Source organism: Pseudophryne corroboree, chromosome 6 (assembly GCF_028390025.1).
Source record: "Pseudophryne corroboree isolate aPseCor3 chromosome 6, aPseCor3.hap2, whole genome shotgun sequence".
NCBI lineage: Eukaryota > Metazoa > Chordata > Amphibia > Anura > Myobatrachidae > Pseudophryne > Pseudophryne corroboree.
This window is the reverse complement of record NC_086449.1, coordinates 45,625,433-45,641,441: the sequence shown is the minus strand read 5'-3', so window position 1 is coordinate 45,641,441 and position 16,009 is coordinate 45,625,433. Positions and strand designations below refer to the sequence as shown.

Below are 16,009 nucleotides of genomic sequence, written 5' to 3'. Positions count from 1 at the left end.
AAACCTGAGCCAAGGCTGGGATTTACTCACATCCTAGAAGTTCGGGCATGTTCGGATTCCCTAAGATCCAAACCTCTCATATCTAGTTGAAACCATCCTTTTAAATGAATGACTCTTTAAAACATCAGTCATACTCGCTGGAAACTCGACGATGCTTGCACCTTCCAGGCTTTTACAATTACCCCCTAGTCTTCAATCCCTGCTTTTGGTTCATATTGTTCCATACGTTGTGAGTCACATTTCGGTGAGGTTGTTCTTGCTGGGCAGAAGCTAACTTGAGCATAGGGAAGCCCACTACAGCGTACAGCTGCTGATACATCGATTACCATCATCGTAAATCGTGTCATGTTGCAGATTCTGAGTGCCTCTGAAGACACGCAGGCTGAGCTTCTCTCTAGGGACACAGGGGATACCCGTCTCTAGGTCGACAGTAACTAGGTCGACACTATCTAGGTCGACCACTATTGGTTTACAATAACTAGGTTGACAGGGTTTCTAGGTCGACAGGTTCTCTAGGTTGACATGTTCTAGGTCGACAGGTCAAAAGGTCGACATGAGTTTTTCACAATGTTTTTCTTTTTTTTTAACCTTTTCATACTTAACGATCCACGTGGACTACGATTGGGAACGGTAACATGTGCCGAGTGCAGCGGTAGCAGAGCGAAGCACCTTGCCTGTAAGGGGACACGGTGCACTAATCGGGGTTCCCGTTCACTCTACGAAGAAAACGACACAAAACCCCCCATATAAAATTCACGTTGAGCTTTTGACCTGTCGACCTAGAGCATGTCGACGTAGAAACCCTGTCGACTTAGCATCCCTGTCGACCAATAGTGGTCGACCTAGACACTGTTGACCTAGTTACTATCTACCTTCCATACCACACCCGGACAGAGGGGGCTCTCCAGTACCAAGTAAGATCACAAGTGGTAATTTAGGCACACCCAAAAAACGCCGTCTGAACAGCCATGACACGCCTGCGTTTATCCGACCACTTCCCGTTACCACCCCCAAACGTTGTCTTCCTGTCACTCACTTTGCGACTTATTCCTCACTGCAACCGATATAGCAATTCATTCACTGCGCGTGCGTACTGCTGCTCAGACACATGCGCAGTAAGAAAACATTGACCAATGGGGGTCATTCCGACCCATTCGCACGCTGCTGGTTGTAGCAGCGGTGCGAACGGGTCCGGTCTGCGCCTGCGTGGTGGGCGCTGGGCAACGACCAGAAGAAAGTGATCGCAGTTGGATTGAATTTAGCGTATAGAAATCTACTGTCACTACAAAGATTCCCAATCCTTAGAGTTTTAAGAAAAGTTAAAAAAAAAAAACAATAATAGGGAGATGTGTCAAAGCTTGGAGAGAGATAAAGTACAAACCAATCAGCTCCCAGCTGTCATTTTTCAAATACAGCCTGTAGCATGGCAGGAGCTGATAGGCTGGTACTTTGGGGACTATTTACTTAAAGCCTTGGGGAGAGATAAAGTGGAGAGAGAGATAAAGTACCAGCCAATCAGCTCCTAACTGCCATGTCACAGGCTGTGTTTAAAAAATGACAGTTGGGAGCTGATTGGTTGGTACTTTATCTCCGTCCACTTTATCTCCATCCAAGGCTTAGTAAATAGACACCTTTATCTCTCTCCAGTGCTTGATACCTCTCCACTAAACAATATAAAGGTTTGTTGGCACTGTGCAGGTAGGTAGGAATAAAACCTGTATGTCAGCTGCCACCAGGTGAGGAGGTAGCCAGCCTCCCCTGTATAGCAAAAGAACTAAAGAGTGTATAGTAAATACCTGGTAGGCGCTTGACAACAGGAACACTTACTTAAAAGTAAACATTTTATTCCACATATACAAAACAATTAAACAACACACAGTTAATATCATAGTAACATAGTAACTAAGGTTGAAAAAAGACAATTGCCCATCGAGTTCAACCTATTTGTGGCCTCCTATGCAGTCTTATTATAGGACTAGTTATTTTTATGTTAGGACTAGTCAGCGGCGTAAGTTTGTACCAATTGTCCGGAGGCAAGAAAAATATTGGTGCCCCCATGTGTATATATATATATATATATATATATATCAATCAATCAATCAAAGAAAAGGCGGCACTCGGAGACTGTCATAAAATCTTGTAATAGTGCAAAAAGAAATCAACGTTTCGGGGACCAGTTCCCCTTCTTCAGGATAAGTGTAACCACAGCACTACAAACATTTAAATACTTAAAAGAAGTACTTACCCCCCACATCACACCCAATCACCTGGCGTCTCCCCTGGTCACGCCGCCGATCTCACCGCCCGGCGCCGCCAGGCGCGTCTGCCGCAGCCGGAAGTGACGTTGCGGGAGTATGCCGCGTTACCATGGAGACGCTGGCAATACATAATAGAAAAAACATATGCAAACATCGTTTTTAAAAAAATCCTGTGCAAACTAGGAACTGGTTACATACTAGTGCAAATCTGTATTAAAGTGCTAATATCAAATGTAAAAACAGTGTTTATACACATATTATATACCCGTGCAAAAAATATAAATAAAAAGTAAACATCCTGCATACTAATACTAATATCCAGTGCAGCTACTGTCCGTCCTGGTTCTGAACCGTGTCGACAATGTATGTATAAAGTATCTAGTATTAGAACTTCTGGGGAATCTTTCTCAGGAACTCATCCCTGACCCTATATTAACCTACTCCTCCAATAGCCTCCATACTATAGGCAAATTGATCTAGAAGAATACACTGGCCCGCTGCATCATGTATTCCGTCCATCTAGCTCCTCCTCGCCTGTCAGTGCTGTAAAACTATTGAGGTGTATTCAATCCTGGACTCAACAACTAGCACACTAAGGACCTCATACCCCTCGCCACTAAGGAGAATTAAAGAAAATTAATGAGCCCTAAATTCTCATTAAGACCCCCCGGTTTCAGGGTTTGCAGTCTATGAATCCACATGGATTCTAGCTGCAAAAGTTTTTTACCCCTATTCCCCCCCCCCCGGGGGGATTCTGGCACATGATCAATGATCCAATGTTTAAATGTCGCCATGCTATGTCTGAACTCCACAAAATGTTTAGCCACCGGCTGTTCACCACTGCCCGCCGCCAAAGCATTCCTGATAGCTTGTCTGTGCTGAGCCATTCGCACTTTGAACTGGCACTCAGTCTTCCCTATATAATACATGGGCACATGATGGCATATATAACAAACCTGGTGCTACAAGTTAAGGGCCACCTGATCTTGAAACTTTTTCCTGAGAAGGGGTGGGAAATACTATCACCTGGGGACATATGTGCACACGTCATGCAGCCCGTGCATTTATAGCACCCATTTTTTCTACTTAAAAAATGGTGGGTGGGGGCCACTTTTAACTTAGCCATGTCAGTTTTGACAAGGATGTCTTTGATACTACGCCCTTTAGTGTAACTCTGCATAATCCGTTTATTCTTGGAAGACTGCTAGCTCAGGGTCCGATGTGACTATGGGCCACAGCCCTCGCAGTCTGTTCTTAACCTGTCCGCTATTGACATCGTATGCACTCACCCACGGAATACAGCTGGAGGTATCCTTAGGTGGTACTGATTGGAGGGTGTCTTCTCTTCTCATGGCTGTGGCCTTTTTACGGGCCTTGCGTAACAATTTTGGGGGAAAGCCCCTGTCCCGAAGTCTGCCCTCCATTTCATCCAGTTGTTTGTCCCTGACCTCCACATTTGTATTGGACCTGCATACCCGCAGAAATTGTGAGTATGGCAGGCCCCTGGAAGTGGAGGTCGGGTGAAAGCTGTCATACCGCAACACTGTGTTGCGGTCAGTGGGTTTTTTATACAAGCATGTATCAATTCTGCCTTCGTGTAATTTGATAAGAATATCTAAATAACACATTTCATGTTGGCTCAAACTCATCGTAAATTTGACGGGGCTATCTGATGCATTGTGACCGTCAATTAGGGTTATTAAATCCTGCACTTCACCTCGCCAAAAGATCAGTACATCATCTATATATCGGTAATAGATGAACAAACGACTTGTTGTTATTGCGTCAGCCAAAAACAATTGACGTTCCACCTCCCACATAAAGGCATTGGCGAATGAGGGTGCCACGGAAGATCCCATGGCACACCCCGTTCGCTGTTTATAAAATTGCCCGTCAAAAATGAAGAAATTGTGAGATAAGGTGAACTGTAATAACTCCATGAAAAAATCTATATCCGGCCCAGTGTACAATGCATTACCTGTAATTAAACGTCTTACTGCATTCAAACCCTGTTGGTGTGGTATGCAAGTATATAGGCTAGTGACGTCGATGGTCACCAACGTTGTGTCGGCCGGTACCTGTTCAATGGAGTGAAATTTTCTTAATAATGTGCTGGAATCTTTAAGATGTGTGCTCGTTCCCTGTATACAGGGTTGCAAATAGCAATCCAGGTAGATAGCCACAGGTTCACACAGAGACCCCCTGGCAGAAATGATGGGTCTGCCCGGAGGCCTCTGTGTGTCTTTGTGGATCTTAGGGATCGTATAAAATATCGTATATATACATATTTGCTCCTGCATAGCAAGTCTGCAGATTCTAACTATATGAAGCTACTACAAAACCGTTGCAACTAGGCAGATCTATGTAGGGGTCCAGCCACACACTACATAGCTCTGCTCAGTCACTCACAATGCTGATTATTTCTCTGACAATTAATTTGCAAGTGTCATATCCAGGATTAGAACCCACAACCTATTACACTGGAAAAATGCACCTTACTGATGGAGACAGGGCCGTTTCTAGCCAATTTGGCTCCCAGTGCCAGATTTAAAAATGCGCCCCCCCCCCCCCCCCTCCCATTCACATTAAAAAAAATGCGCCCCCCCCCCCCCCCATAGATATAAAGAGTAAAAGCATGCGCGCGTCGAAGGCGCGCGTGCTCCCGACAAGGGGGAGTGGCCTCGTTAAAATGGGCGTGGTTTTGTTAAGATGGGCGTGGCCTCATCTGATCTCATCATCACGGCCACCACAGGATAGAAAAAAAAAAAGTCCTCATTTTACACATTACAGCAGGCACGCGACCCCATTTTACACAGCGCGGCAGGCAAGTGTCCCCATTTTACACAGCACGGCAGGCAAGTGTCCCCATTTTACACAGCACGATAGGCAAGTTTCCCCATTTTACACATTGCGGCACGAAAGTGTCTCCATTTTACACATTGCGGCAGGCACGTGCCACCATTTTACACATTGCAGCAGGAAAGTGTCCCAATTTTACACAGTACAACATGCAAGTGTCCCCATTTTACACATTGCGGCAGGCACGTGCCTCCATTTTACACAGTACAACATGCAAGTGTCCCCATTTTACACATTGCGGCAGGCACGTGCCTCCATTTTACACAGTACAACATGCAAGTGTCCCCATTTTACACATTGCGGCAGGCACGTGCCCCCATTTTACACATTGCGGCAGGCACGTGCCCCCATTTTACACATTGCAGCAGGCATGTGCCCCCATTTTACACATTCCAGCAGACTGCATCCCCATTTTACACATTCCGGCAGGCAAGTGTCCCAATTTTACACATTAAGGCAGGCACGTGCCCCCATTTTACACATTAAGGCAGGCACGTGCCCCCATTTTACACATTCCGGCAGACTGCATCCCCATTTTACACATTCCGGCAGGCAAGAGTCCCCATTTTACACATTCCGGCAGACAGGTGTCCCCATTTTACACAGTACGGCAGGTGGTGGTGGTGAGGGGGGAGGGAGGGAGGGAGAGGGAGAGGGGCTGACTTACATTTGAAGCGGTTCTTCCCGCTCTTCAGCCGCCTCTCCCTCGTCTGCGTGGCGCCGCGGCTTGGCTCCCCCTTCTCCCTCCTCTCTCCTCCCGAGTGCCCAGCTCGGGGGGCGGGGTTTCGCAGAATGAAGCGATTGCGTAGTGACGTCACGGCGCAATCGCGTCATTCCGCGAAACCCCGCCCCCCGAGCTGGGCACTCGGGATGAGAGGGGAGGGGGGATTGAAAGTCCTCAAGAAGTGCCGCGGCGGGCACCCCGTGCGGTTGCACGGCTTGCCCGCCGCAAGAAACGGCACTGGATGGAGATATCTGCTCTTGCATAGGAAGTCTGAGAATTCTAACTACAGCATATGAAGTTACTTGTAATTGTCTGAGAAATAACTTCATATAGTTAGAATTCTCATGCTTCCTTTATAGGGGCAAATAACTTCATCAGTAAGGTGTCTGCTTCCTGTGTATCTATAATAAAGAGGGTGTGATTTGTAAGGTGTAGTGACTAGTGGGGAAGTCGGCTACGGAAGAGATACCGGCTACTGTCAATTAACTTAATTGATTAATGTCGCAGAGCACATGTAACAGGAGGAGAGGTGCCCCCCTTCAAAGCAGGAGCCCGGCGGCAGCTGACTCCGTTGCCTCCCAGAGTTCTGCCTCTGGGACTAGTTATATTAACTATAATGCATGCCTACGCACCATAACCCTGAATATCTTTATCCAATAGGAATTTATCTAACCCATTCTTAAAGGTGTTGACTGAGTCCGTGTGATACTACTCTCTCAGGCAGGGAATTCCAAAGACGTATTGTCCTTACTGTGAAAAAACAGAATCCCCTAATATTACCCCATTTAGTATGTAGGTGTTATTTTTGGTCTTGCCACCACAGTGCATTACCTTACACTTGTCTGTGTTGAATCTCATTCTCCATTTTGCTGCCCATGCTTCCAGTTTAGTTAAGTCATTCAGAAGAGACTCAGCATCACCTTCCGTATTTATAACCTTACACAATTTGGTATCGTCTGCGAAAATTGATACCATGCTCTCTAGACCTACTGTTAGGTCGTTGATGAAAATGTTGAATAAAAGTGGTCCAAGTACAGACCCTTGTGGCACACCACTTAGTACTTTAGTCCAATTTGAAAATGATCTATTGACCACAACGCGCTGCTCCCTATTATCTAACCAATTACTGACCCAAGTGCATATTGTGCTCCCTAGCCCTATTTCTTGTAGCTTGTAGATAAGACGCATGTGTAGTACAGTGTCTAAAGCTTTGGCAAAGTCTAAAAAGATTATATCCACCTCCGTACCCTGATCCAGGTTCGCACTTACTGTTTCATAAAAGCCAAGTAAGTTGGTCTGACATGATCTGTCCTTCACAAATCCATGTTGGTTCCTTTTAATGACCTTATTTGTTTCAAGGAACATTTGAATACTGTCCCTTAGAATACCTTCCAATACTTTCCCCACTATAGATGTAAGACTAACTGGTCTATAATTAACTGGCTCAGCTTTGCTCCCCTTTTTAAATATCGGCACTACCTCCGCTATACGCCAGTCTTTGGGAACCATAACCGATTGAACCGAATCCATGAAGATCAAAAATAGTTCAGCGTGCAGCTCCATAAGAACCTTCGGGTGAATTCCATTGGGATCAGGTGACTTATTAATTTTTAACTTTTTTAATCGCTCACAGACTACATCCTCACATAAATAAGCATTTAGCAGTGGGACATTATCTTTGTTGAGATTTTGTGTTAGACTCTGCATTTGGTCCTCTCTGGTAAATACCATTGAAAAAGACTTGTTTAGTTTGTTTGCTATGTCATGAACCTTTTTGATCAAGACTCTCCTTTTGTCCTTTAAAGGGCCTATACTCTCCTTCTTTAGTCTCTTGCTGTTGATGTACTTAAAAAAAATTTGGGGTTTCGCTTTGCTTTCCTTTGCTACTAGTTTTTCAGTTTCTACTTTAGCCGCTCTTATTCCTTTTTTGCATATTTTGTTACAGTCCTTATAGTGTTAAAATGACTCCGCATCCCCCTCAGATTTGTATTTTTTAAATGCTCGTCTTTTTTTGTCCATTAATTCCTTTATATTTTTGTTAAACCACATTGGTTTGGGATTTTTATTCCTTTTTTTGCTGCTGGTGGGAATAAATTTATGAGTATTATTAATGCGCTTCAACACAGACAAGTGTAAGGTAATGCACTGTGGTAACAAGAACATAAATTACACCTACCTACTAAATGGGGTAAAATTAGGGGATTCTGTACTGGAAAAGGACTTAGGTGTCCTCATAGATAGCAAGCTAAGCAGTAGTACCCAAAGTAGGACTGCAGCAAAGAAGGCTAATAAGATATTAGCATGCATAAAACGGGGTATTGATGCTAGGGACGAGAGTATTATACTCCCGTTATATAAATCACTAGTGAGGCCACACCTTGAATACTGTGTACAATTCTGGGCACCGTACTACAAAAAGGATATCCTGGAGCTTGAAAAGGTACAGAGGAGGGCGACCAAACTAATTAAGGGCATGGAGACGATGGAATACAAGGAAAGGCTTGAAAGACTAGGCATGTTTACATTGGAAAAGCGGAGACTAAGAGGGGATATGATCAACATCTACAAATATATAAGGGGACAATACACAGAGCTTGCGCGGGACCTGTTTTTGGTTAGATCAACACAGAGGACTCGTGGACACTCGCTCAGGTTAGAGGAGACGAGATTCCGCACAATACGGCGTAAAGGCTTTTTCACGGTAAGGACAATACATGTTTGGAATTCCCTACCCGGGGGAGTTGTAATGGCGGAATCTGTCAACACCTTTAAGAATGGGTTAGATAAATTCCTAATGGATAAGGATATCCAGGGGTATGGTGCATAGTCATGCATTATAGTTACTATAAATAGGGATAAAATGTAACGGCAGACAGCAGCATCAGTCAGAAATTTTAGTCAAATCATCATGCATAGGAGACCACAAATAGGTTGAACTCGATGGACAATTGTCTTTTTTCAACCTCAGATACTATGTTACTATGTATTAATTAGCAGTGATTTTAATACATCCATTTCTCTGTAGTATTTTTTCCTTGAAACAGAATTTCCCATTTAATGTCCCTTAACGCTTCCTTCATCATGTCAAAGTTGGCTTTGCTAAAGTTTAGAGTCCTAGTTGAGCCAGTATAGGACTGCTTATTTGAGCCAGTATAGGACTGCCTATGCAGTCCTATATCTTTGAATTAATAATCAGATAGTTGCACTATTCTGAGTAATGTTACAATGTAATTAATTCCTAAAATATCCCTGGAGTTAATAATTTGAATAAAAAGGCAAATGAAGTAGATATATATAGTTACCACCGGTTTTTATGGCAGGCGGAGACTCTCAGTATTAGTTCAGTCAGTCTCAACGCCAAGAATATGTGTGAAGGTGGTATATATTCTCTTCCAGGCTTGTGTAGTATAGCAGCCGTTTGATGAATATGCAGCAAGCACAGGTGCAGAATGAGCCGTTGAAAATGAAAGCTGGTTTAGGAATTAATTACATTGTAACATTACTCAGAATAGTACAACTATGTGATTATTAATTAAGATATATTAACTGTGTGTTGTTTAATTGTTTTGTATTTTGTATATGTGGAATGAAATGTTTACTTTTAATTAATTGTTCTTGATACATCTCCAGTTTGCTGTTATCTATCTTGTATATGTTGATCATTACATCTTGCCCTTTATGTGCTAGATGCTTTCATGGTTTTATTACATCTTAATATTTTTTTTACTGTACAGTTGAAAATAAAGAGACCGGAGATCTGTAGTGTGAGAAGCTCAGTGATCCAAGAGGAGACTTTGGACTCCACAATCTAGCTCCAACTAGTCTTCAAGAATGCAAAACAGACTGATGGGAAGTTATCCAGGATTCCTCATCTCATTATAGGGTGTGAATTTCACGATTATTTCTAATAAATATTTAAAATGCCAGCGTTAATATATGCTGCGGACGCAAGGCGCATCTTATTACCATATACGATAAAAGTGCGCTGTATGTCGCAAACACTACATCCCTTAAGAGAAAACAAGCACTTGCACATTGTATTACTGAGGTACAACGCTCAGAGATGTATATATTTGCTATTAAAAGGGTATGCATACAATATAACACATGTACAGTATATATATGGTTACAGAGTTACAATTACACAAGAAGCAGTTGTAGTTACATAAGGATCAATCACAGCCAGCATACTTCACCCTGTCCCTTGCTCAATGCACAGTCTGCTCCATCTTTGAATCTGCACCAACAGCAACAAAAAACAGAACTTCTTGGGTGAGGGGAAAAGCCTATATACTGTGTATTGGGGGGAAGTACAAGTCTTCTGTTATTGGCCCAGGGGAGGGAGATCGCTCATTCATGATGTGTCATTGGTCAGTTCATATGCAAGCAACGTCCAGCCTTGAAGATGCCATCATAGGGATTAGCCATGCTGTCTTTCAGGAAGTTCTTTGTTCACTTTTGAATTGTGGCTTCATATTCATACATTCAATCATAACTAATCATTGCAATGTGCTACAACCTACCCACTGCCATCAAACCAACGCACTCATTCCCCTGATCATTTTGACACCAAGCATGACATGTTTATCTTGTTACGTTCCAATAATACATATATATGTGATGTTAAACTCTATTATATAAATACATTATAATGCCTGGTGCTTGAAATGTTTATTTTATGTGCGGTATGAAATATGTGTTGAACATATTTTTGTGGCTTGTCTGTGTGAATGCGTATGCTACCATATATCGCTGTGCACACTGCATGTATGCTCACGCACAGTGACCCATCTGTTTGGAGTTTGTATGTGGTGTGTATGTAATATTTTTTGACTTGGACAGTCCACCCTTTGACAGTAGACACTAACTGTCATAACTGTCACACTAAATATAATTACAAAAAAATATTTCAAATACATAATTGGTGACCTAGACACACGTATGTATTCATTTCGCAAATCAGACATTGACTATATTTGGGGAAGACAGGGAGAAAGACGGGACATCCTCTATATGCACTCGGCGGTCACGGGACCACTGGTCGGGTGTGGGACGACATTCAACCTATAGAGTATGCTGGGACAGTGCTTTGGCCTATGATGTCTGATTTGAATAAACGTTGCACACATACATGAACCTACGTCTTTGCACACTGATGTTCGGATTCGATAGAGGTTTTGCTGGGTAGAGGGAGAAAACAAACAAATCGTGAAAGAGACATAAAATTTTCATGATATATATTCCTATCACTCCCTGGACATTGTTTCCATTTCTGGATCATATGCTAGGACTGTTTCATCATTGAACAAGGGTTATTATTTCAGGTTGTGTCCTTCCTAGATAACATAAACCTTCGGAGTTCAGGGAGAGCCACTCATAAACTTTTCTTCCACATATATTAATGAGCTCTTTATCTGCTATGTGTGAATAGGCCATTGTCTGATTGTTCCCAATTACCTCCCAATTTCCTGATTTCCTGAAATTGATGAGATTTAAACATATCAGGGGTTTATCTATGGTACTGGTGGATCTTAAGACTAGGGGATCTAGTTATATTATATTCCTTGTCCACCGGTCCCGTCCCCCCCTTTCCATGTCATTCAAGTACCTCAGCTAACGCTAAAGAATATGGCCCTAGTCCTGCATTATTTTGTCTTAGAGGTACCTGTGAGCACAGCCAACATTCCGTTTCTTTTAAGACCTTACCCACTAGTGAGTGGTAATCATTCAAGGGATGTCTGTCAAATGCTGCCTTATTGCTAGACTGACATCTCTGGATGCACTCATCTTCAATTATGTGGTCACAATTACTACAAAATACAGTATTCTTCAGACAACAGCCTATCACGTTACCTCCCAACTCCGTAGCTACTAGACCTTTGATTTTCTCTGGCTTTTACAAAGTGATAGGTTGATCCTGAGATCCTATAAAGACATCACTCCTTTCTCCAGAAACAGTTCCAGTCCCACACTCGACTCCTCATGAAACCTCACAAAAATAGAATGTCCTGAAAAAAATGTTTGTCAATGGGAAAAAAAGAAAGATAGAACAAAACAAATCTTGCTTATAGTAAATCCATTACAACGACTGGTCTTTCTGTACTACTTTAGTACGCTCAGGTAGTGTTTAACAGTGCCGCCTCTCAGTCTTCACGGAACAGACTCTCTGGTGATACTTCTGCGATCTTACTCCATTTATGAGTTCCTTCGGGACTACCGACTTTCCTGCGATGGGAATCGTGGACCCAAGTCTCTTTCTCGGCTACTTTCACCGGGATCGTGCTGTCAACAAAACTTGGTACGGTCCTTCCCACCTGTCTATTAGGCAACCTGAGCGTAAGAACAATCACAGAGTCTCTTGGTTCACAATCAAGACAGTTAGTAGTTGGCATACCAGGAATAAGCAGTTTCAAGTTCTTTTGTTAAGTTCTCAAATGCTGGCTCATCTCGATAAGGTACTGTACTGTCACTTCATTGGTGTATTTCTGATCATTGGTGCGGATCAATCATGACATGAGGTTGTCTTCCAAAAAAAACAAAAACCCACATTTTTTTTTCAAGGAGGGTGATTCGTTGAGTGGGGATCTGGGAGTGGTTCCGATGCTATGTAACACTAGTGGCAGTGTCTATGACCACAATAGTCCAGTTTCAAGCTATCACTTTGCTCCTACTCCTAAGGATACCATATCTACACACAAATTTCTGCACAATTTTCTTTGCGGTAAACACAGCAGTATTTGTGGTGGCAGGAAATGCCTCTACCCAGTTTGAGAAAACATCAGTGCACACCAATACATATTTCAAATTCATACAGGGTGTTAACTGTACAAAGTCGATTTGTATTACCTGAAAAGGTCCGTCTGAAGGAGGAGTATGGGATGGCTCTGTCAGTGCTACCTTACCAAATGTTCTTCCTCATGCAAGTAAGACAGGTCATTGCTTTCCTGCTTCCTGAGAAGAGAACCCTGGTACACGCCAGTAAGCTCTTACCAATTTGCACATACCTTCCTTACCCTAGGTTAGTCAGACCATGTGCCGCCTCAGCTAGGCCTGGGAGATACGTCCTGGGGGCCACTGGCTTACCTTGTCCATCTCTCCAGAGTCCTGAGGACTCCTGACCATACCCCTTCGCCTTCCAGACCTCCTTTTCCTGTAGGGAACATACATTTGCATCTCAATTTAATTGTTGTGTGTTTGCAAATGTAGAGTACCATGAGCATAACTCAAAAAAAAAGAAAAAATCTCTAGAGGGAAAAAGAAAAACAATATCAGGTCTGCATTCACCAATGGGCTGTCATTTATGTCTGGTCTCGTAGTAAGGTCTGATTCAGATATTCCATACCATCATGCATATCAGTGTTTATACAAAATTTTCCTTCACCAGTATTGTCATCCTCCCACCCTTTGTGCATTACAAGGCACACTGAAGTAATACTGGTGCCATTGTGCTGATGAGATATATTGGGTTTTGGCAGAACTTGTAAGGACCAATACGGCATGTTGTGTATGAACTGTCAAATCATGTACCAGTACTACGTCCCAGGTATTTGACCCTTGTCCTACACAACTGTAGTTTATCCCTTGAGACCTGGTGTCCTGTCTGGAAGAGATGAAACAGAAACTGTTTCGTATCTGCCAGGGATGACTCAAATGAATCAGCGCACAAGTCATCAACATATTGTATCAGCACTGACCCATTCTCAGGCTGAAAGGACTTTAAACAGTCATGTAGGGGCTTGGGAGACAATACTCAGGCTGTCACTCGAAACCTTGGTAGAATCGGGTTCATGCATTGTACCCCCTTTATGAACGCAAAGATGAAAAGGAAACTGTGAAGAAAAACAGAATAGAGGTTGGTGACAGATAAGTTTGTAGAGGTGGAGAGGATTTTATTAAAATGACAGCTGAATTGGGCACTACAGGGAATTAATTAACTACTTGGTCTACCCCCCTTAAAGCTTGTGCTTGCTGTATCACTACTGGGACTACCTCAGCCATCAATCCAGTGTCCTGTCCATCCTAAGTACATAGGGAACCCGGTATCTGTGAGATAATTTCCTCTACCTGTGATGGACATGAATCTAGAACAGTGGAATGCAACATTAGTCTTTGAGGAGTATCTACATACCTTGTACTTCCTGAGCGGGAGTACAATATACAGTATGTATTTCACATTTCAATTTACATAATAAAATCTCTGTCGATTAAGTTAGTCAGGGGCCACTGCTGCTAGGAAAAAAAAAGAAAGAAAAGGGTTTAGCATCATAGAGGCCCAATCGTAACTTCAGCAGGTTTTGTCAAAGGGTAATGTTGCACTTCTCTCGTTCCTCCCATTTGCCGAATTAGTGTTTACCAGTGGTCTTGTCCTGATGGAGAATTTTCTAGTACTGCAAAAAAAAACAAGCTTCTAGGTCATGCAAAGTATTCATTCAATCCTTCTCATCCTGTATTAAGGGTCTGTACATGGTCCAACAAACCTTTCCGAGCTTATCTAGACAAGGGCATTCCTAGAAATGAATACTTCTTATGTGGTAATTAAACAGAAATACCCTGGGGGTTACCCCATCTGTGTCCGCTTTCCTACTGGGAAATACTAATGTGCGGACAGGATATTCTCCATTTATGACGTTACTTTCTTGATTTTTATTTTTGGGCTTCACTATATACAGTATGTACTTGAATGGCTCCATACTTATCAGTTCCACTGGTCTCAGCCACTTCCCCTGCAGGCTACAGCTCCTCTTTTACCGGTTGGATACTACTCCTCTGGGTGCGTGAGAAATGGCTGAAACCCGTCAGGTCATCTTCTCCTCCTAAATAAAACTTTGACATTCATTAGTACATATATAGGTTACATATTTTTATTTTTATTATTTTCTATAATTTGTATGCTGGCTGTAACTGCTTCAACATCCACATATGGCAGTGTACTTGCTTTCTCTTTTTACTTATTTATTGTTGCTACGAGTTCAAAAGTTTTCATTCTTGTCTTATATGACTTTGGTTAAACATACTACCTGCAATACCTCAGGATCAAAACCACCAATCACTGGAAATGATGTTCCACCATTCATACGTACACAATCATTACAAAAAGCCTCTGCGTGTGGACCATACTTCCCCAACATATTATACCGAGCGGACCCTCTTGGCCTCTGCTCCTTAGCCTGAACCCTGGCTCCGAAACGCCTCTCGCATGCCCATTTGGCTCCCATTGTGGGCTTTTTTCACAACACACCAAATGACCCACACGAGACGACGGTGAAAAGTTCCTTTGAGCGCTTTTCACCCGCTCCTTCTCCACTAAAAATGTACCACGACTCACTCCATTAGTGACCCCCGCGTACCCAGTTGAGGATCCTACCAGACCCCTACACTGGAAGTATGAAGCATTAACAGAATTAATACCGCACCTTTTTCAGTGGAGGTTGAAAGTCTGTTGGAATGTTTCCTGAGAGAGAGTCAGCGAAACTTCCTTTTCTTCAAACAAATCACGTCTGCGTATGCTAACACAGCGCGTATGATAATGCAATTTGCGCAAAATAACGCAAATGGTATCACATTGCGCCGCGTATAACACACACAGACATGCGGTCCAATTGCACAGCTTATAGATACTTGTTATCTATACGCCCTACGATCACGGGAGTCGAATTCCGCTAGCTGCGCTCCTCAGCCGGAGCGTAACATCAAATCACGCCCCTCCGCACGTTTCTTCACTACGTGCGTCAATCTCAATACATAAGGTTGCTAGCCTTCACGTCGCCAAGCCTCTGCTAACTCAGCGTCTTTCTACGGGAACCCGAATTTCGGGGTACAATACAATCAAACCTACTTTTCAACAACCCATACCTTTAGGTTTTCTGTACAGAAAAAAAGTCATTTAACAGTGATTGATAACATCCCATTAAAGGTATTACACTTTAAACAAAGTATTATAGTAATGTGCTTTAAAATCGGATAGTTACCTGTGTTTTATCCCACCTTAACAATCAATTTCTATTATTCGACTAACTTCTGCTTGCGTAAATACACACTCACGTTTCCCGCCTGTGCGTCCACGTGTGTACCCGTGCGTCGCTATATACGCATCCACATACTATTGTACTATGACACGTGTATACTTGCGTACGCAAATGTGTATCGCTGCATACCTTTGCGCGCAGCT

General features: G+C 42.9%; 1 protein-coding gene and 1 long non-coding RNA gene across 5 annotated transcripts in view; one reads left to right on the top strand and one right to left on the bottom strand.

Annotated features, from left to right (window-relative positions):
- The window catches only part of LOC134936040 (mucin-3A-like), a 300,343-nt gene extending 289,853 nt beyond the window's left edge, over nt 1–10,490 (top strand). For all 4 annotated transcript variants that reach the window (XM_063930944.1, XM_063930943.1, XM_063930942.1 and 1 more), the window contains one exon: nt 9,576–10,490. In XM_063930944.1, the coding sequence (XP_063787014.1) occupies nt 9,576–9,579 (4 nt within the window). In that variant the 3' untranslated portion in view covers nt 9,580–10,490. The remainder of the gene's footprint in view (nt 1–9,575) is intronic.
- Nucleotides 1–16,009, bottom strand: part of LOC134936041 (uncharacterized) — a 144,122-nt gene that overhangs the window by 119,648 nt on the left and 8,465 nt on the right. The gene's annotated exons all lie outside the window — the stretch shown is intronic.